The sequence below is a fragment of the Podarcis vaucheri genome (assembly GCF_965113315.1).
Source record: "Podarcis vaucheri genome assembly, chromosome: 11".
NCBI lineage: Eukaryota > Metazoa > Chordata > Lepidosauria > Squamata > Lacertidae > Podarcis > Podarcis vaucheri.
Window position 1 is genome coordinate 58,204,153 of NC_138749.1, and position 23,628 is coordinate 58,227,780.

Genomic DNA, 23,628 nt, shown 5'->3' on the forward strand with positions numbered 1-23,628 from the left:
CCAGCAGGTTTAAAGTCTCACAACCTGATCCTTAGGGTTACTACAGTCCTTTTGCATTTCACTGTCTCAGTTCTGGCCCAACGTGTGATAACAGTGTGGTTATTATGCAGACATAACTGGATATGCGTATGAATCAAAGCAATGGGAATAGCCTTGCAGCAAGGAAAAGGCTGTTTCTAAAAGGCGATATGAGTTCTAGATCGGCTATGACGACGCACCAATAATAAGAGCTGCCCTTCTAGACCACACAGTCCATCTAGGGTGGCATCCTGCTCCCAATAGCAGCCAAACAGGTGGCTCTGGGAAGATCACCAGTTTATACTGAACAGTGGCAGCGAATGAGATGGGTTATCACACTAAACAGGGATGTGTGTTGGCATCACAGGAAGATACAGCACCTCAAAGTGAAGAGCACAGCTGGCATGCCTAATTTTATATTCTTACTCTTAAGAAAAAGTGAAAATTATTTGAATGCTAAAGAGTCTTGAAATGTACCATGAAATATCAATTTGAAATTGTGATGCCCTCCCTGTAGAATATCTCTTTCACATCTGATGGAAGGGCAAACAACTATATGACTTTCAGAAGACATCTGAAGGCAGCCCTGCACTGGAAGGTTTTTAAAGTTTGATGTTTCGTTAAGTTTTTTATATTCTGTTGGAAGCCACCCAGTGTGGCTGGGGCAACCCAGCCAGATGGACAGGATATAAGTAATATCATCATCATCATCATCAACCACACCACCTGCAACCTGATCCTTTTAACTGGGATTCAACATGGGGTTTTCTGCATGCAAATCACATGCTCTGTGCCATGAAGGTATGGCTTTTCCCCAAGGATTTGTTGGGTAGTATCTGTCATCAGCCAGGCCTGAGTCCACATGTAGCTCTTTCTTTGAGGAGTATGCAGTAAACTGTGAGTGGCTGGAATACAGCACATCACATACCGTAGTTTTCCAGCTCACTTTCCCATTTGCATCTCAGTTATAATTGGACTGTGAGCCTTGCCTCCCTGCAAAGTACCCAGTTTAAGTGCTCTACATATAAAAAATAGAACACATGTCACTCAGTGTAATTTTAAATGCCCCCTTTACTGTTTTAAGTAATTTGTAAGCTGACTTGCGTGCTCTTTAGGTAGAAAGGCAGCATGAAAATGATTTAAATAAAATAACAATTCCAACAACATTTTCTGTATGTGCCTATGATCTCCCACAAACATACAAATAACAAATTATTATTATATTATGTGTGATTTTACTGTATTTTTGGTTTCTGTGGAAGCCGCCCAGAGTGGCTGGGGAAACCCAGCCAGATGGGCAGGGTACAAATAATAAATTATTATTATTATTATTATTATTATTATTATACTCAAGAATCACGCTTAGAAATAAGAGTTAAGCTTGTATAAACATTTGGTTGTAGCATGGTGTCCATCTAAACAGGGTCACATATGGTGGGCACAAGACATTGGTTATAACATTATGTTTGCTGACTGGGAAAAGTTGTGGACCACCGGTATAAAGTTTACGGCATGTAATGCCTTAAGAGAAAATATTATGAAAATGATTTACAGGTGGTACATGACCCCAGTCAAGCTTGCAAAGATCTATCATTTGCCTGATAATAAATGTTGGAAATGTAAAGAATCTGAAGGTACTTTTTTCCACCTTTGGTGGACGTGCCCGAAGATTAAGGCTTTTTGGGAAATGATATATAATGAAATGAAAAAGGTACTTAAATGTACTTTCCCTAAGAAATCAGAGGCCTTTCTCTTGGGCATTGTCGGCCAATTGGTGCCAAAGAAAGATAGAACCTTTTTTATGTATGCCACAACAGCAGCAAGAATACTCATCGCAAAGTATTGGAAGACACAAGATCTACCCACTCTGGAAGAATGGCAGATGAAGGTGATTGACTACATGGGACTGGCTGAAATGACCGGCAGAATCCGGGACCAGGGGAAAGAGACGGCGGATGAAGATTGGAGGAAATTTAAAATTTATCTTAAGAAACATTGTAAAATTAATGAATGTTAAAATGTTGAAGTTTTTGAAAAAAGGGGATTACAGCTGTAAAAGGTTAAGTAAAGGGAAAGAATAAGGGAAAATTTGATAAAATCAAGGGGTAGGATTTGCTGAAACGAACTTGAAAATTGGGATGCAGAAAGGGGAGGTATGGGGAAGTCGGTGAAGTAAGGTTTAAGAAATAAGGATTCGAAATTATACATGTTTGTTTATGTGTTTGTTTGTCGTTATTGTGTAATGTTTGTGTTTATAAAAATTGTGAAAAACCAATAAATTTTTTATAAAAAATAAAAAATAAACAGGGTCACATATGACCAGCGTTATTAACCAATCCCATCTAAATAATAAAAGCCCAAATACCTGTGTTTTATAATTTGGAAATAACAGATTTGTACTACAACTACAGAAGTGTTTTGTAGTGCTTGTGGCCATTCTAGCTAACGAACATCTCTAGAATCAATAGAAGGCTATCATTGGCAGGCATCTCTTTATACCTATTGTATTTGCAACCGCACCATCTCCACTTCAATCTATCAAGGATCTTTGATGCTGAAAACAGTCAGTGCTGAGGAAGGTCACGCTGTCTGAAGTGAACTCAGCTGCCCTCTTTTATTGGCATGACAGAAGTCTCCAGAGACTGAAAATCTTGGCAAAGAGCTAGAAAGGGGTGGAGTGTAAGTATTTACTGTAAATGGCCATCATAAGAGTTTCTCTGAAATGAGCAGACATGCATTGCCCTGTGGAGCTATATTGCTTGAATCCTGGGAGGTATTTTCTGGCTTCTTAGGACAATGAGAACAGAAGCTAGGAGCCTGGAGTGGCTATTCACCACCACATTAAATTCTACAGCCACCTTATATACTTTATAAAGCAGCAGCCAAATGGCTGAAATTTATTGTTCCTTTTTTAAAAAACTTTTTTTATGTGTGTGTTTTTTACTGTTTATTACTGTATACAGAGGAAAATGTTCACACTGAATATTTGTGTGAGAACTTCAGTAAACGAGGAACAACACGACTGCTGAAGTGTTCTAAAATAAAAGCAGTTAAGGGGCAGCATATTTCTCTTCTCCTTGAATTGTTTTGGATGGCCAAAGAAAACAGAGCAAGAGTTAATTGGTAGCTAATCTCTTTGCTTTTCTTGGGATGTTTTTGCAAGGCCCAGATTAAAATAGGCTTTTAATATAACGCAGGCTCAGCTGTGTCCATATTAGGAAAGTCTCAGCTCACATCCCTGTGCAAGAACGGACCTTTCCTCCCTCCTCTGTGTTTCCACCCCTTGCATATGTAGGTGGGAGAGAGGGAGCTTGGGAATGTGAACTTGATCCAGCATTGACCAGCCAGGCAGCAAACTCTTATTGTTCTGTAGATACCAAACATATTTCCTTTCTACTAGGGATAAACTCAACCATTCTGCACATAACACAGCTTTTGTGCTTAGCAGTGTGATTAACAGAAAAAGGCGAACCACAAAGAATATTCAAGCTTTATTAAAGCTACCATAAACACCTTAGGGATCCAGTTCATAGGCTTATTCAGGAAAGAGAACACATGTTCCCATTTCAGGCTCTTGTGAGTAATGCTGCCTCAGGTGTACTATACCTTTATTCCTGGACCTCATTGTTTTATGGGGGGAGGAACAATAAGTTTTCATAACTAGATTTTCTGCTTCAATGTGCTAAATCTAAATTCTGGATTGTACCCAATGATTGAACAAATGGAAAGCAATTTGCACAACTGATCTTTTCCCTCTTCTCATCCCTCTGATTGCAGGGGGGAAGCTGAGAGGAGCTGAGGAGGGTCCAGTCTCCCTTGTGATGAAGATAACATTGATGAAAATGTAAATGGGGAAGCCGTAGAGCTAGGCATTTTGAGTGCAAGGACACAGAATTCAGAGAGGCCCACACACTACAGGTGATAACCTAAGTGCCAGAGAACTTAGAAGGGCAAACTGGAGGACTTGGTCTTAGATGATGGCCTTGATATCGTGGGCATTAACAGAAACCTGGTGGAACAAGGAGACGTGGTGCAACATGGGTATATCTGGATATGAGCTTCAGAGGAAGGACAGAGAAGGATATACAGGAAGTGAGACCTTAAAATGAAGAATGAAATCAAGTAAACATCCCAAAGTAGAAATGCTGTAGTAATGGATGACTTCAACTACCCTCACATAGACTGGCTATGTATGTGTTCCAGTCATGACAAAGAAGTAAAATTTCTAGATACCTTAAATGACTGTACCCTAGAACAGTTCGTCATGGAACCGACCAGAGGATCAGTGACCCTGGACTTAATCTTGAGTGGTGTTCCAGGACCTGGTGTGTGATGGAAGTTTGATCTAATTGGGAGCAGTGACTAGAATGCTCTTAAATTAAATACACATGCTAATGATCAATTGCCCCCAAAAATCCAGTATGGTCACATTTGGTTTCAAAAGCAACAATGAACCCACCATGAACTAAGCCCCCAAATGAGAATATTGGTAAAGAGCAAGTTGAAGCTAAGAGGGTTAAAGCACTTCAAAGCACTTGTAAGTTGAAGGTTCTTTAAAAGCATGGTATTAGAAGATCAACTGCAGTGTATGCTGTAGATCAAGAAAGGTGAGGAACAGGAAGATGCCAGCATGGTTAACAAGCAGAGCCGAATGAGTTATTAGAGGCAAGAAGGCTTCCTTCAAAAAACTGAAGTCTTGACCAAGTAAAGGGGGGGGGGAGAGCACAAACTTAGGCAAAAAAGAAAAAGTGCAAGCAGACAGTAAGGGATACAATTTTTTTTAGGGGGGGGAGAGCACATTGTTGAAAACATTCAGAACAACAAGGCATTCCTTAAATATATTAACAGCAGGAGAACATCTAGGGAGGCAGTTTGACCCTTGGATGACAAAGGAGTCAAAGGTGTACTAAAGGAGGAGAAGAGATTCAGCAGAGAAGCTGAATTATTTGAACCTGACTTCATAACAGACGATATAGGGCAGATCCCAGTGCCTGAGCTAACTTTTGCAGGAGGGCAGTCTGAGGCAGATTGTGGTGACCTAGTTGACAAGTCTGTTAGACAAAACAAAAGCTGACAAACCACAATGTCCACATAGCAGCCACCCAAGAGTTCTCGAAGAACTCAACCTGAGGACTGGAAATCAGCCATTGTAACACTGGTTTTTAAAAAGGCATCCACAGGAGGGGGATTCTGGAAAGTAGCTTAATTCAGAGCTATGCTCCGCCTCTATAGTTGCAGGCAGCAAGAAGTCTAAAAACCAGTTGCCTATATGTATCTGGTTCTGGTTGGTCACCGTGAGAAAGGGATGCTAGACTAGATTCGCCATTCTTGAGGCCCCCCCCAAGGCTCTCCAGAAGATTGGGGCCCCTCCTGAGCAGCAGGGAAGGCAGGATCTCCTGAAATTGGGCAGAAGAACCTTGTACAAGAAGTATTCTGCTGTCTGCAAGATTCCTCTGCCTGGTACCAGAAAATTCTCAAAGCAGTCAGGAGGGTCCCCAACCCTCTGGAGAGGTGTTGTGGCTACAGGAGCTGTAGAGGAGGAAGAGAAAGATTGTGTGCACAAGCTGCCTTCTGGCCATGGAACCAGTGGATGTAACCTTCAGTGTATAAATCCACAGTGTAGTGGTGCAAAAATTAAGTGTAGGTGAGTTTAAGTTTCAAAATTAAGGCACTGGGTAGACTAACTGTTAAGCTTCAGTAGAGCAGAAAAAAGGGAAACAGTCTCCAAATGATGGGTTATAAAATATGCTTACTAGGCAGAAAATCTGTATTACCCGTTTTGGGGAAATGTACCTGACCTACACAAATAATGAGGTTTTTAGATGGTTGCTTCAGTTTAACTGTCCTCATTGTGTGAAGATAAATCATGCTCAAAACCAAAGTCTCTGAAAGGCATGAGAAAGAATGAGAAGAAATAGCAAACATTAAATCTGAGCAAGAGTGGTGATCCAGAATGGCTTTTACTTCTCTGCTGAATACATCTCACAATTTTAACTAAACAAAGAAAACCCCCAACAACTTTGAAATATAACTTATATATTGTGAAAATATGCTTTTGAGCTACAGTATTATGCCTATTTAAAGGTAAAGGACTCCTGACAGTTAAGTCCAGTCGCGAACAACTCTGGGGTTGCGGCACTCATCTCGTTTTACTGGCCGAGGGAGCTGACATTTGTCCTCAGACAGTTTTTCTGGGTCATGTGGCCAGCATGACTAAGTCGCTTCTGGCAAAACCAGGGCAGCGCACGAAAACATGTTTACCTTCCTGCCGGAGTGGTACCTATTTATCTACTTGCACTTTGACGTGTTTTTGAACTGCTAGGTTAGCAGGAGCAGGGACTGAGCAAAGGGAGCTCTCCCCGTCACAGGGATTCGAACCACCAACTTTCTGATCAGCAAGCCCTAGGCTCTGTGGTTTAGACCACAGTGCCACCCACGTCCCACGCTATGCCTATTTACCTGACAGTAAACCCAACTGGACTCAATAAGACTTATTTCTGAATAGACACATGTAAAGGATTGTACTGACATTCTCAAAATGCATTCATTAGGCATTCTCTCAGACTAGGAAACAGCCAAGGTTATGAGCAATTCAAGAAATATTTTTCAACATCACTTATATTATGTTGAAACTTTTAAAGTAAAAAATATAAAATGAACTGTGTATGTTCCAGCAAAAAAATATACCTTGAATTAACTGGGCATTTTAAAAATTTAAGAATTTTCCTTACTCGGTAAATGCATTCCCTAAAGTCTGGAGGACAGATTTCTAATAACCATAATTAGACAATAATAGCTGATTATACCTCAGTGCTAACTCAGTTTCCTACTCATGCTGAAATGTCCAAGAGGCAGCCCAAACAAAACCAGAGATTTGCTAAAAAGATCTGTAACCAGTTACTGCACCCCGATTATAGATTCCCATTAACAGAGAACATAAAGATCATTGTGAGTATCAGTAGGGAAATGTTTGGGCCTGATATTTGGAAGAATGCCATTTAGCTATGCTTCATTCATTAAAAAATGGTGACAGAAGTCTTTAGATTAGAGCCTTCATATACTAGTGAATATTCATAATTTGTTGCAAGTGAACTATAAACAGTGTAGAGCTGATGCTACTATTAGGCAGAACGAACAGTTATCCCCAAACAGCTGGTCTGGGATGTCATGAAAGGGTGACAAATGGTTGATTATTTAATTGATTAGATGTGCTTGTAGGATTTTCTGCCTCAGGTAGCAAAATAACTTGGCCAGTCTTGGGTAACTTGACTTGGGGAGGGGAGAGTATCATTTGCTGTTCTATCTCAGGCAGTAAAGTATATTGGGCTGGCGTACTTAATATAGCACTATAATACAACAATGAATGTATTTTATCATGGCAAAGATCACTCTATTCCCAAGTAAGTCTGTGTAGCAAAAGTCCCTTCTAATTCTAATTTAAAGCTTCCCATTTGCAGGTTCAGCTCATTTTATGGCTTCCTGTTGGCCAAAACTGAAGGATTAGTGGCTAATAGCCTCTTTAATTTCTCTCAGTGCCAGTTTCTTTTCCACTGGCAGGTTTTAATTATTGACTTATTTATTTATTTACAATTGCACTATTTTGCTATATAAGGTGTTTTTACTTTGTTATTAAAAATAATATAAAGAATGAAAGGAAAAATAGTTAAAATCTTCCCCTTCCATGGGAAGATAAACCTAAATAGGGGCAATTTAGAGAGACAATTCAAAAGACAAATCAGAGGCTATTGACAAGTTAAAACAAACAAGTTACTGGGTCCAATGGCACCCACCCAAGAGTTCTTAAAGAACTCAAATGTGAAACCAGTGATCTTCTAACAAAAATATGTAACTTGTCCCTAAGATTAGCTTCCATATTTAAGGACTGGAAACTGGCCAGTGTAATACTGTTAAAAAAAAGGAAGCCTGGGAGATTCAAGAAATTACAGACCAGTTCATGTGATGTCTGCTCCAGGAAAAATAGTAGAATGCATTTTTAAGGATATGGTTACCAAGCGCATAGAGCATGGGTAGGCAAACTTGAGAGTCCCATGGACTGGAAGAAGATCAAACCTATCCATTCTGAAGGAAATCAGCCCTGAGTGCTCACTGGAAGGACAGATCCTTAAGCGGAGACTCCAATACTTTGGCCACCTCATGAGAAGAGAAGACTCCCTGGAAAAGACCCTGATGTTGGGAAAGATGAAGGGCCCAAGGAGAAGGGGAGGACAGAGGACGAGATGGTTGGATAGTGTTCTCAAAGCTACCAGCATGAGTTTGACCAAACTGTGGGAGGCAGTGGAAGACAGGAGTGCCTGGCGTGCTCTGGTCCATGGGGTCACGAAGAGTCGGACACGACTATACAACAACAACAACAGGCAAACTAAGGCCCGGGGACCAGATCTGGCCCAATCACCTTCTAAATCCAGCCCGTGGACGGTCCGGGAATCAGCGTGTTTTTACATGACTAGAATGTGTCCTTTTATTTAAAATGCATCTCTGGGTTATATGTGGGGCCTGCCTGGTGTTTTTACATGAGTAGAAAGTGTGCTTTTATTTAAAATACATCTCTGGGTTATTTGTGGGACATAGGAATTCGTTCATTATTATTTTTCAAAATATAGTCCGGCCCCTCACAAGGTCTGAGGGACAGTGGACCTGCCCCCTGCTGAAAAAGGTTGCTGACCCCTGGCATAGAAGAACAAGTCTTGCTGAAGAGGTAGCATAGATTTTGTAAAGATATGTCTAGTCTAACTAACCTGTTAAAATGACAATAAGCCTATAGATACAAATAATCAAGTGTACTTAGCTGTGTACTCAGGATTTCAAAAAGCTGTCAATGAAGTCCCTCACCAAAGAGTCCTGAGTAAACCTAGCAGTAATGGAATAGGAGAAATCCACTTAAGGATCAGTAATTGGTCAGGGGACAGAAAGCAGAGAACATGAATGAATGGAGTTTTTAGAATGGATGGGTGTTCAGTTGTGTATTCCCCCAAGTCTCAGTATTAAGTTACGTATGTATAATGATCAGGACCTATGGCTGAGCCAGGAGGTGGCCAGATTTGCAGATGACATCAAGTTCTTCATGGGGGTAACAAAAAGAGGGGGATTATGAGGAACTACAAAAAGATCATTCTGAACTAGGTGTATGATCATTAAAATGGAAAATGTGATTTGACGTAAGCAAGTGTAAAGCTTCATTGGATAACGTTGTGTTCTAGTATTATTGGGGGGGGTGCTATCTATATCCACTTTCTGCACACCATGCATAATTTTATAAACCTCTATCATGTCCCCCTTACCTTTTTTTCTAAACTGAAAAGTTGCAATGTGGAACTCTGCAAAAAAGTGGGAAAGGATTGCAATTCAAGAGAAAGGAGCTGACGTGGATGCATGAGGAAGATAAATGTTTCCCCTCATTTGCAGAGACATAGTTTAATAGGCAGCCCTGTATCAGTAAGTTGTTAATGTTTGATGTTTTATTATGTGTTGATATATGCTGTAAGCAGCCCAGAGTGACTGGGGAAACCCAGCCTGATGTGTGGGGTATTATTATTATTATTATTATTATTATTATTATTATTATTATTATTATTAATGATCACAAAAACAAAAAAAGAGCAAACATACTCATGTCTTTTTCAAAACAAAAAAACCACCAGCATTTCCAGCAGAGACAGAAGAAAACATAGGCCAACCAAAGAGGTTTAGTCAACTATATGAACTGATTATAGAGCTGGGTTGGTTGTGACTTGTTTGAACAACTGAGAGATGCTTAAAGTGGGCATGGCAATTGTTTGTGCATAGTTTAACATCATCCATTACTTTGGGTGGTGCACTAGTAAACAGATGACAGAATAGAAAATGTATGTTGGATGGGGGGGGGAAACAACTTTGTTCAATGATTAAGGCTTGTTCTAGTGTGTTTCAAAGAATGCAAAGAAACCACAGCTCTTGAAAAGTTTAAGAGCAAACAGGAGAACAAGAACAAAAAACTGGAATGGTTGATTTCAGGAGTGTTGGGGAATGTAAGGCTGCACCATTGCTTAATAGGTTCTTTCCAGCTCTAAAATCAGCTGTTTCTGAACTACTCCATGTCAATTACACTCACAGACCAGAATTGCTGGCATTAAGTCATTATTAGGCTAGTGGAGGATGAAAAGCTACTCTTGTGGTGAGTCACTTCGTGAGGTTGCAGTACATCCTGATCTGATAAACAGCAAATTCAACAACACAATGTAGTTGACCTTATTTAACCCAGGCCCAGCAGGTTTCAGGAAAATGCCCTCCTGAAATCTTCTGTGTCTCACACAATTGCTTGTTTTTCAGCACGTGCATATAATGTGATGCACAGGAAAACCTTATTGTGAACCAGTCACTAGACAAACTTGCTGCTGTATGGGGGGAGACCAGTACAACATGTCCAAATTTGTAGAAGAAACCTTCAAAATGAAGTGGGAAAGGTTTAACAAAACAGCACCTTCCCTAATTCATGACAGCAGGCTTTATTTTTAGCAAAATATTATTCAAGATTTGCACCATCAAGCGTGAGGCCAGAATATAGTTTATGTGGGAAAAGACTCTTTTATATTGGGTGATGGGTTTCTTTAAAAACAAAAACAAAAAACCATTGATTATCCAAACTGCTCTCACACGGGGCTCTCAGTGCATCCATCCATGTTACTGATGCTACTTAGATTTGCTAATGCTGTAGCACCTAGTATTCGCAGAATATTAACTGGTCCACATAAAGAGCATCTGGTGCTGGATAAGGGAGTTAAAATCAGGAACCATAAGCACAACATCCATTCGCATAAGCAATTTCTGATCTAGCAGAGGATAGGTGCTTGGGTATCCTGTATATAACTGATATCTTACTACCACATAGTGCTTGAGAATTAAGTCAATTTTCTAATAAGAATTTTGGAGACTTACACAAAACTTTCTGTACTTAGTACAATGTTCAGAAAGGTTGCACACCATTTAACAACCCTCACTACAGACGAAACAGTCAATAAATTTAAAATTTAACAAATATTTAATTTCCCCCCTCTTTGGCAAAAGTAATCCACAAAACTGATACCTTCCTCTTTTTAAAACAAGATGTGAAGCATCACTACAATACTGCAATAGAACAGTTTCCAGTGAACAGTATGTTTAGTAATAAAATAAGGTTTAAGAGATTTTCCTCTTGGCAGGATCTCTTTGAGGAAGACAGAAAATGAAATCTGCAACTGATAAAAATGGATTCCCATATGTGTGCAGCCTAAAGAGCTAGAATGGATATCATTAAACCTGGTTTTTTATTTTATTCCATACCTGTTACCATACAAGCAGTAATTTGAAAAACATGCTCAACAAATTCATAATCTGGATCCTATTCAGAACAGATATTTTGGATTTACCTTTGGGATTCCTGTGCAGTCAAGCCACTTCTGGAAAATGTTTTCAACTGACAGGCCATACCTTCCAAGAAAATTAAAAATTAACCTTATTCATGGAACATACATAAAATATGTCGTTAAACAACACTTTGTTAGAAACGAGGTTTGCAATGTAAACAGTGATATCTCAAACTGATTTGAGCCTGGTTTTGTCCTTTCTAATTACTAATGTCTGAGATCACGACACCTGAAAATGAAAAGCAGATTGGACTGTACATGTAAAAACGAGTGATGAATTCAATGGTTATGGAAGCTGACAACGTATGTTTAAGAAGCTCAAATGCACTGATGAAACATTTGGAAAGAATGGACAGGTGTTCTGCAGTTCTTTTTGTGTGGCTTTTCGTCTTCAGCTTGCAAGAAGAGTGGAAAGGAATGAGGATCTGTTTAAGTGAAAATCAGAAATGGGCAGTAAAAAACTGCCTGAGACTAATTAATATAATCTCAATATCTTTAGCTTTAGACTCTAAAATAATAATCTTGTGCGCTGGCCAAAAACACCCCTATATCACATCAATTATTCCAAGCAAACGCAGAATGCACTTCTAAAGCATAACAGCCTGAAAATGGCAAAGGCTTCTGTATTTACACTCAGTGGGAATAAAAATAGGTTCAGATAACAGATTAGAAAGAACTGCTGATATTGTAAAGCTATCATAGGCCATGATGCATATATACATTTTGTCTTCTCCACCATTGTGTGATCAACCCCCCCCCCCCCAGATTTTCATAATATTTCTAGCTGTGCTGCAGAAAAGCAGAAATACGTTCTGAGATATATGATTAGCAAATGTTTTCATTTTGCTGTACCGTGGGTACTGAATATTGTCCACAATGCGTAGCACACCTCACCGAAAAAAATATGTTTTTTGCAATAATATGTTTTAACTTCTTAAAAGGGTAAGTTCACTGGATGGGAACTGACTAGACCAGAAGCTCCTGTTTTAGTTAATTTCATCCTTCCATTGCCTTCTAAGATACGTGGATAAGGAGCTGAAATAGCAGGAAAAACGGAAGACTTTGGGTTGAATTAGGCGTTTGACAAAAGGCCAAGGCCAGGGAACCTAGCTCTCTGCTGAACATCTAAAAAATGGTGGGGAAGGTATGGCAGTGGTGGGTAAGAGGTGCTTAACTTCTCCCCTGCTTCTTCCATGCACTCCTGTCCCTCAACTGCATTTCCTAGATACATGTCCCTTGCAGATTGGACAAAAGCAGGCAAGGGAAGCAATGAAGAGATTAACTTACAGAATTTAAAAACTGTAATTAGCTTTCAATGTTCCTTCCACTGTTCACACATCATATAGCAGTGATGGTCAAATTTGGCCCTCCAGCTGTTTTGGGACTACAATTCCCATCATCCCTGACCACTGGTCCTGTTAGCTAGGGATGATGGGAGTTGTAGTCCCAAAACAGCTGGAAGACCAAGTTTGGCATCGCTGTCATATAGCAACGAACCCATGTTTGCCACAAAGTATACACTATGACAATTGAACCTGTAAAAACCTGTTTTTGTATGTTGCTTTTAGCTTAACCAAGCTACATTATAAGGTAGCGTAGGACTTTTTACACCTAAAAATGGGAATAATGCAGAGGCCCACAAGGAAAGGGAAGTTCAGGGAAAGTGATACATCCGCAAGGGAGATGACACGAACCAAGTTAAAGAGGCAGCCAACATCCAGGGCAACTTGGTTCTGTATCTCTTCTCTTAAGATTTTTCAGTCCATGGAATACCTTGTCTCCTCATAAATATTTAGATAAGAAGGCAAGCTAAAAGTAAAAAGCATTTCCTGGAATGTCAAAGGAGCTGTAATTTAGCATTTGCTTATAAACCCAGCACTTTCCCAGACACTTAGATTGTCCATTAACCAGATGCAACAAGAGTAACACAACTTAGGACAAAGATTTTAAACAAAGAATGGATTTATTTTCATTTTTTAAAGTGTGCCTTTCCCTTTAATATTGTTAATTATGATTATGATTGTGATTCATACTGTGCCATCCATGAACATAGTACTTCGTAGACTAATTTAAGCAAGCCTCTGAAGAAGGCTCTGTTAACAAAGAATAATGAATTTGTGTGTTTTGTACAACTGAGACAGAGAAATCACATTCCTCAAATGGAAGAAGCTCCCCCTGGATCCAAACAATGTGCCAAATACAAAGTGTTATATCCAATAGTGGCTTTGACTTAAAGGAAAGCACTTTTGCTCACACTAGTCAAGGATTGTCACCAATCCCCTCTACTCACTAAAGTCTACTGCTCACCCTGAAAACTGCTGCCCAAGGGTTGGGTGATACTTCAGAAAATAATGGGATGTGGCACAGAGGGCTGCATTAGGTAAGAGGATTTGACAAAAAACCGAGTGTCCCAACTTGCATGAAAGGAAGCAGCCAAGAACTGCAAAGCCTTGAAAAAATGGAGCCATAATTCCTATATAAAGGCTGTATCTACATGCAAACATAAACCATTTTGTAGGTTTTCCAGGATTGCATTAAAATTACAGCCCTGTGGTGTCTAAAGATTCTGAAAATCCACAAAAAACAATAATTGCCAAGGTTGCTTTGAATAAGTTATGACACTAAGCCATCCTAAGACTGATAGAGAAATATAGCCAAATAGACAAGTGCTGGTTTACAAGCAGAAAATAGTTCAATATTGGCATAGCATGTTATGTTTCATAACTTAGAAAACAGACAAGATGATCAAGAGTCATACTTTATTAATAGCTAAAACAAATGCTTTGAATAGAGAGAATGGGAAGAGAAGAGCAACTACACCCATCCACTGTTGTGATAAAATTCTGAAAATACAAAAGTGAAATTCATAGGCAGTGCAAAAAGTTTCCTTTCAAGGCATGTTCATGCGAAGGCAGAAATGGCTCAGTAATGTCTAGTGAGGTGAATGAACTTCAGCTGAACCATGGAGGCAACCCACTGACTAAGAACACTGGTCGCCTCAGTTATAGAGTCTTCTTTCAACACTAGCCTTTCCCCATCAGATCATGTGCCTTAAAGTATCCTAGAAAAAACACTTAGGCATCCTCAGAATACAAAAATGTCAGGAAATTACAACCACGCAGGTCTGATTGCTATGAAAATTATTTCATTTAAAGATGAATGTAAGCACATAGAATATAGATCAAACTTTATTTGCATTTTATGTTTTTCTGTTGTGAATCACCATGGGATCTTTGGATGAAGGGCGGTATACAAATTTAATTAAACAATTGTTGTTGTTGTTTAATATTCCACCTTTTAGAAAATTTCTCACAAGGCAGAAAACTTTCCTTCCATATTTACACAGAGCACTGAATTTCCTTTAGTTATTAGTTGCTTTAGGTGTAGATTTTTTAACACCTAAGTCTCATGATACCTTTTATGCAGGAAGTATATGCTATTTGTATGTGAAACATATTTTGAAATGGCTTTCATTAAATACTAATACCGTGAGGTGCCCATTTTACAGTTATTCTGAGCAATAAGAACATAATCTGAAGGAGTGCTCTGATGGTGTTTCCTGCTTGGCAGGGGGTTGGACTCGATGGCCCTTGTGGTCTATTCCAACTCTATGATTCTATGAAGGTAAGATTTTGAAGTTAAAAATAATAACTTGACACTACTAGTTAAAAACTCTTTGGCACTAGTGTGCAAGAGTTGTTTACCATTTTTGCCAAGAGCAGGTGTTAGATTGAAAGTGAAACTAACAAGCTACACAAGCTGTAAACATTATTTCCTCCCCTAAAAATGAAGATAAGCAACTAAAGGGGTAAGATCTACCGAAATGAGCAGCATAGCACCCAGTGAATCCATAGAGCTTGAAGGTGCCCAGCACAGACAGACTACATTGGCAGGCCTGGTACAGTTAAAGACATGCCACCCAACATCCCTCTGCACCCGGGATCTAGCCAATGCAGCTCCACATACCAAAGAGATGTCCTTTATCAGCTGATTGCAGCCAATGCTGAGATTGAGCTGTGTTCTGGGGCTGGGACGGTGCTGCAGAGCACAGGGACCACTGGTTCACAGTTGCCAGTGCATAGATCAGCACCCTTGTCAAGGATCAGCAACCCTTGCTAAATGTATATACACATATAGGTATATGAAGAGATATATATGTACTTTCATTGCACTTGAATACTGCCAATTCAGTGCAAGCAACAATACAGAAATAACGGCAGTTGGTGTATGGCTCTATATAATCTATTTCATTTCACTTTATATCCAATATTAGAAGAATGACTTTATGCCGAAAGAATAAGCCACATAGAATTAATTAGTGTGCCCTGTATAATTATTGCAAGCAGATCAGCACGATGCAACAGAATTCCTTGTATAAACATTAAGTGGTCTAGATATTTCCCTTACACTTACAACACAGAATGTGATTGCTGGGGACCACAATAATGGTGAGCTGTTGAATTTAGGACAAGGTTTGCCAAAATTCATGGTCATCTTAGGAATATGATTCAAAATGATCGCAGATGCATATTGAAAAAAGAAAGGAAACCGGGAATGTGTTGTCCCTTCCAAGAAAAACACATTTCCTAGCTTCAGTATTGGAAAAAACTGAATAGATATACTGGCTAGAATCCCAAAAACTGCTTAAGCTCATACAAAAATTTCACACCAGTCCAGTGGAATTTTTGACATTTTCCTTTGAACAACGGCCGCCAATGCAGCATCTATCACAAGCTGGTTTTGAAACACCCCTTGATTTCAGAAGAAGCCTGCCATGGAGCATAATGGCTTGGTGTCACCAAAAAGAAACAAACAAAACTAGAACCCCAAGCCCAAAGTTCCCTTTGGCTCACAGAACTAGTTGCATGGCTTTTTGAATCCTGACCAATATTCTTAAACATGTGAATACATTCCAGTAACGACAATATTTGGTCATTATGCACATACTTCATTTCAGATGGACAAAGTGTAACTCTTCTCCCATATTATACTAGCAAATGAAATGTGTTGAGCAATGAGTGGGAAAATATGGTTGCCACTACAGGGAGCAGGTGAAAGTGTGGTTTTAGATAAACATCATGTTCTGTTGCTCTTGGCATCACACTGTAACTTTTTACCATATATAAAGCTGGCAGCATAGTATATTCACGGCTATACAGTAAATTATCATAAAACTAAAAGCTTCTCCATACTTTCTTAAGGGAGAAGTTGAATAAACAGCTATTACAACCTTCTTATTTAAAATTAAAATGTTCCTGGCACATTCTTAGATACCAACCTGGCCTTCAATTTCAAATCAAAACTGATACAAACAAGAAATAGGAGAATCAAGTTTCTTAAAAAAATCTAAGAACATTAATAAAATCAAAACATACGAATTTAATTAACTAGGTATCTCGATTTCCCCCCCAAACATCAGGGGTTAGAAATCCATATTGTTTCAATAATTTAGGTTTTTCACAAAAGGTTTCTTTTATAAACCAAGGCTTCACAACAAAAGCTTCCACAATATAGTCAAACATCCTAGCAGAAACAAATTAATAGTAGAATAAAATTTTATATCACACATGACTGTTGGTGATCCAGCAGTCTGCTTTATCATAAAATGGTTAAATCAAACTACTGAATAACAGTTATGTTATAAAGAATATGCAAAGGATTTCCTAATGAAAAGAATTAGCTGATATCACGGTGGTATCCTGCTTATGTAAGTAAGTGAGGCTGGATGTTTCCATAGAACTGTGAAAGTGTTTTAAAATCAAAGACCTACAAACTAATTCCAGTTTTAGAATATCCAACGCTTTCCATGATTTCTCTTTGCCTATAAAAAAAATTATACTAATTAAGCTTATAGTGAAATCCTATACATGTCTTCTCAGAAGTAAGTCCCATAGCTTTACTCCTAAGTAAACCTGTATAAGACTGCACCCACAATGTTTGTGCAGTTCACTGTAAGCTCTTGGGAGGGGCTATAGATGTGATCTGCAGGTGAAGGGCAGTATACTAATTAATTAATTAATTAATTGCCCTTGTTTATTTTATTAGATAGGAGGCATGACAAACACATTGGGCAGAATTCACCTAACAAACCCCTTCAGGGCTTCAACTTGCCCAGCAGGGACTCCTCTCTCCCTCCCCCAAAATTGGCTCAGGGGCAAAAAAGCACAAGGGGTGGGGTCATTGTTCCATTTGGCAAACTGATATGCTTATATGTCTGTGCATGCTATCTGTAATAGCATGACGCTGAATTCCACCCATTAAATTTTGTTGTCTGTGTATAAGTTGATGGAAGATTTATATACAAGCTTTTCATCTGCAGAGATTCTGGAGACAAAACCCATTTTGAATATATACCCATTATGTTCTTTGTCTTTCTCAGGCTGATTCCGACCTACCGTTTTAGCTGTGGGATGTCCCTCAGTAATAAATGAAGAAAGTCCTGGAAGAGTAACAAAAGACCACAGTTTAATAACATGAATTTAAAAATACACACTTAACAATACTTGAACTGTTTATTCCGTTTTATAACATTTAAAATAGACATGTGAATATAATGTCAAGGCTTACAGACAGCTATCACAAGAGATCAGAACACTTAGCAATGGCAACTAGAAAATTAAGTAGACGAAATGCAGGAACATAATATGAAGTCATAAGTAAGAAATTTATAAACAAACATACTTGTGCTGGGTGGATTATCCCCTCTATTTCCAAAGTTCAGGTATGGGTGCCTATCCTTCTGCAGCCACTATAGCACCAAGTTGGTTTGGGGAAACACCATGATTTGCATACCTATGTAACATCATGATTTGATATATATATTTAAAAAAGACAAAACCCCAAAACAGCCCAGTGAGGACTCGGTGTGCTCAGCAGCCTTCAATTAAAGGTAAAGGTACCCCTGCCCGAACGGGCCAGTCTTGACAGACTCTGGGGTTTGTGCGCCCATCTCACATCTATAGGCCGGGGGCCAGCGCTGTCCGGAGACACTTCCGGGTCACGTGGCCAGCGTGACAAAGCTGCATCTGGCGAGCCAGCGCAGCACACGGAACGCCGTTTACCTTCCCGCTGGTAAGCGGTACCTATTTATCTACTTACACCCGGGGGTGCTTTCGAACTGCTAGGTTGGCAGGCGCTGGGACTGAGCAGCGGGAGCGCACCCCGCCGCGGGGATTCGAACCGCCGACCTTACGATCGGCAAGCCCTAGGCGCTGAGGCTTTAACCCACAGCGCCACCCGCGTCCCTAATATTTAAAAAAGACAAAATCCCAAAACAGCCCAGTGAGGACTCGGTGTGCTCAGCAGCCTTCAATTGCTGACTGCTAAAGGGTAAGAAAATGTAGAATTTGGGATGACAGAGAGGGATGTAGTGACTTAGAAGAGGGACAGGATAAATTGCTACAATCTGGAGCGGAAACACACCACAATGCAACATTTTGGTTGGAAGTCCCACTTGCATAAATAATTTACATTTCAAAGGCTTAAGTATCATTTATTTATTTATTTTATATTCTATACCGCTTTATGTCTTTAAGAAAAATATCAAAGCGGTTTACAGCATATTAAATCAATAAAACATAAATAAAACAATCTGCAGAAAGTCAAATATAGAGTATACATTTAACGCAACATGACGGAAAATTAAAATATTATCTTAAAGATTTCAAAATAAAACATTACAAAGGAGGTCAACTACAAAATACATATTTAACATAGTAGGGCTGGTGAGTCTGGGCCCTGCCCCCTAGGCCAGGTGGAAAGGGCAAGGAAAGTGGCAAGGAGCGGCGTTCAGCACTCACAGCCAGATGTTCCTCTGGTCTCATGAGGAGCATCTTTTAACAACCACAGAGAAAACAATTACAAAGCCACCTACTGTATATTACTACCGTATTTTTCGCACCATAGGACGCACCGGACAATAGGACGCACTTTGTTTTAGAGCGGGGAGAACAAGAAAAAAAAATTCTCCCCCTCTCTGCCCAGCGCCTCTTCAGTGAAGCAGCAGGAGGCGCTGCACAGAGAGGGGGAGAACTTTCCCCCTCTTGTTTTCCCACTCTAAAACAAGGTGTCGTTTAAGGTGCGTTCAGGCGGCTACCTTGGAAGCCTGGAGAGCGAGAGGGGTCGGTATGCACTGACCCCTCTCACTCTCCAGGCTTCAGGTTCCTTTCGACCTGCTCTTTGGGGCTGGCGGGGGAAGCCCACCACCAGCCCCAAAGAGCAGGTCAGGGAGCAAAGGAAAGGGCAGCGGAGAGGCTCCTGCCATAGCCGCGGGTCACCTCCCCAGCTGGGAGTGTGCGCAAGGCTAAAGCAGTCCCCCACGACCCTCTCCCGGCTGGGGAGGTGATGGCAGGAGCCTCTACAGCCCCGCGTCACCTCCCCAGCTGGGAGAGCGCGCGCGGGGCTATAGCGTCTTCGCTCCATAGGACGCACACACATTTCTCCTTCATTTTTGAAGGGGAAAAAGTGCGTCCTATAGAGCGAAAAATACGGTATATTTATATTTTGTGTGCGTACTCAAAATTGCACTATCCAAAACAAATCTTTATATCTAGACAAACACAATTTCAACATCACCACCACAAAAGGATGCAATCTGCCTATTCTTATTGTGCAGTCAAATATGTAATTTGTTTACTGTATTGTTATTGGGCTGGATCAGTGCCGCTGCTCAGTGACGGAAGGCTCTTTGATTCAGTGACATTCATCAGTGAAATAGGCAAGGAACATGATTTTTGAATATTTCCTCTTCATCTGCAGCCCCTGCCCCTCCAAATTAGCTGGGGGGGGGGGGTTGAAGGGCTCTTTGGGACAGTGCAGGAGATCATGTGATAGGAGAAACCAGAAGCATTTTTACTGGGCATTGTAGGAAGTGATATAAATAGAAAGGAATTTAAGTTGGTTTTGTATGCAATAACAGCAGCAAGAATATTATTGGCACAAAAACGGAAGCAAGAAGAATTACCGACGAAGGAAGAATGGAGGATGAAATTAATGGACTATGCAGAATTAGATAAACTAACAGGAAGGATTCGAAATTGGCAGGACCAGAAATTCACAGAAGACTGGAGTAAATTTACAGATTATTTGAAAAGTATTTGTGATGATCAGACTATGTTTGTAGGCTTGCAAGAAGTTTTGTGAGGAGAATTATTGGAAATATTGCAAAAATGGATAAGGGGGAGGGCGGTTAGTTAAGATACTTAAAGGCAACATGAACTTAAGAAATGCATACGAAATGGCTAAAATGGTGGATCATCAAAGGTGCTGATGGAAGTCCAAAAAAGATTGTATAAGTGGTGAAGTTTTGTGGTATGTACTATAATTTATATGTTAAAATTAATTTAAAAAAAATTTAAAAAGGAGATCATGTGATAGGGATGCAGGAGGAATGATGAAGCAGTAAAGAGAGTGTTTGCAAGGACCCAAGGGGTTACAGAACTCCTGAGGGGTACTTTGTTTTCCCTACCACAATGTTCCTACGTGTGGTACATGCCAACTTTTTAACTTTTATGGAAGCAAGTAAATGGGTGAACTTTGAGGTGCTATTAGAGCAGTTGGAGGTAAACTTGCTCCAGGATCCTCCCTCCCATCATTAATAATTAAGTCTTCTATCTGCAGAGCCCTTCATATACATAGCCAAATTTTGACTTGTTTTTTTTTTGGGGGGGTCACATTAAAGTGTGTCATAAACTTTGGAACACAGAACGGAATGTTTGGAACTAGCATATTATTCAATTGTACCGTAATCATATTTGATTCATTTAAAGGATGGGCTAATCATCGGGATGCATACCATGCTGAAAATATTTTATCTCTGTAAGGCACATCTAGATAAAACAATTGCTAAGGACAAAATGTTGTTGCACACGTTCTCATTTCTTTTTGTTCCAGCTGAGTCAAATGTATCCGGGTAGTCTTTATTATCAAAATGCACCAGTACAATATGCCTTCCTGTTGACAGACAGATGGAGACACTGAATACAAACAAATTTGATCCTAACTAGCCAAACAATAATAATCCCAAGTTGTCTAAATATTAAAATGCAAAAGCAATGATCCAGTGGAGCAAATATTTCTGCCTGCCTGATGAAGTTTTAGTCACAGAAAAAGCTTCAATCAACTCTGCAGTTGCTGAGTTCTAAAAGAATAGAACTGGAACAATACTTGCTATGCTTTCTTGGAACAAAGAAGACACATTCATTTTCATGCTTGTATATCTACTTTAACCGAATTATGAAAACTCTATGTAGCTAGCAAAATACTTTCCATGAAGATAAGGATCAGTTAAAATGGAACTTGTAGAACACTTTCACACACAATAGAAAAGCTTAGATATTTTAGCATGCATATTAATAAGACTGAACTAATAATAAGATGCAAAATTATTATCTCAACAAATGAATCAGTATTACAGCTGGTTACTTGTTGAAGCAGATGTTACAATGAGAAAATTAAAATCTGTGAAGTATTTTATCCCCAAGATATTCATTTTTCATCACCAAACTAAACATCAACCTTAACTGCACTAGTGGAATCAACAACTCATACTCATTTCTATTTATTTATAGTTACCAACACTCCATTCATTACACAAATTTCATCGAAAGGTGTTAGTCAATGGATTCTCTCACAGAAACCAGAATGGACTTTTAAAAAATCCTGCCCTAAAATTCCAGACTTTCTTGCTACTCAACTAAAATAAACAAAAACTACTATTAAAAACATACCGAGCATGCAGTCAAAATGAAGGAGAAAAAAGCAAACTGATTAATGTTTCACATGTGAAGTCATTTCCTTGCACCTGTGGCTCAGATCTAGGAAAAATACTACAAATGCCACTAGAAACAAGGCTAGTATTCAGAATGCAAGCAATTATTTATACTTTAGATGTTATACTCTGTTCTTCATAGTTTTAAATGCTGGGAATCCATCCCATTATTTTTTATGGTGTAGAGGAATACTAAACATTAAAACCTTTTAAAACTGTTATTTATTCTGTATCTGATGTTTGGTTAAAGATTCTTATTCATATTTATGCTAGGTAACCCGTAAAAATCTGCATTTGCAGCCACATTTGTCTAGATGTGCATATATATATATTACCTGTACAGAGGTATGCAGGCCAAATAAGCAAATCTACCATTCAGAATCTCTGTACAATGAGCTCAAAATTGACTATAATTTTCCCATGGCACAACCAAGATGTTATATCACAAAATGGCACTTGAGAATGCCCAAAGGATTCTCACCACAGATTTGTGGGAGACCAAATATGGATTTGGCCAGGGCTTTTTAGTGAGTTCTTTGGCAAGTTCTGGTGTTGCAGCCCAGCAATTTGTGTCATAAAAAGCTCAACAAGTTGGGCTGGGTGCTCCTCCCTAAAAAAAGGTCAACAAGTTGCGGTACCTCTTTTTCTAGAAAAAAAAAGCCCTGGACTTGGCTGCATTTTATCCTCAAGTAATAGATTCCTAAATGTGAAGGTCAGGGTAGAAAATTTCCATTGGCTTTAGTTGATTCTGGTTCAAATAATGCCAAAGCTGATAAAATAAAATTCAATGAAGATATAGAACTTAGTGTAATCCTTTTCCTCCTGTCTCTGATTCCATTTCATCCTTGACAGACCCTCCTCAGATCTTGTCAATCTAAAGGGTACCTTGAGCTCCCATCTCATCTTGTGTTATTGAACTATATCCCAGCATCATTGCAAGAAATGCATGCTCTTTCCCCCCAGAGATACACAGATTGCATGCTTACTAAATGAATTATGCTACAGCGTTACTGTCAGGAAACACTATAAATCAAAAGGTTAAAAATGCAGCACAATTGGATGCAATGCTGGGAAAGGGCAACAAAAGAAATGCTTTTGTATCTTTTTCTCCTTTCCTATCCTTTGTTCTGGTGCTCATCACAACACCAATATGGGGATCCTGGGACACCACCACCCTGTGCAACAATCCCCACCTCTCATTAAACGTATTTTTTGGAACCGAGCATGAAAAACCAAATGTAAAATTAAGCAGGGGCTTTCTGCCACATCTACAATAGCTATAAAAAAATAGACGACAATTTTTCAAACTCTTGATTAGTAAACATTTGCCTCAGGGTTAGGAGCATGTTTGAAAAGTTTCATCTGGTCACAACAGCTGGACAGTTTATAAAGCCACATTTCACAGCAGGCTGCTGGGGCGCAAAAGAAAATGACTAGTGGATT

General features: G+C 39.4%; 1 protein-coding gene across 9 annotated transcripts in view; it reads right to left on the bottom strand.

Annotated features, from left to right (window-relative positions):
• The window catches only part of AOPEP (aminopeptidase O (putative)), a 193,287-nt gene that overhangs the window by 88,490 nt on the left and 81,169 nt on the right, over positions 1–23,628 (bottom strand). For 8 of the 9 annotated variants that reach the window (XM_082241560.1, XM_082241558.1, XM_082241559.1 and 5 more), the window contains 2 exons: positions 17,813–17,856; positions 11,421–11,481 (listed from right to left, as the gene is read on the bottom strand). In XM_082241560.1, the coding sequence (XP_082097686.1) occupies positions 11,421–11,481; positions 17,813–17,856 (105 nt within the window). Of the gene's footprint in view, positions 1–11,420; positions 11,482–17,812; positions 17,857–21,117; positions 21,369–23,628 lie in introns of those variants that run through there. The other variant, XM_082241565.1, reaches the window with a different exon arrangement.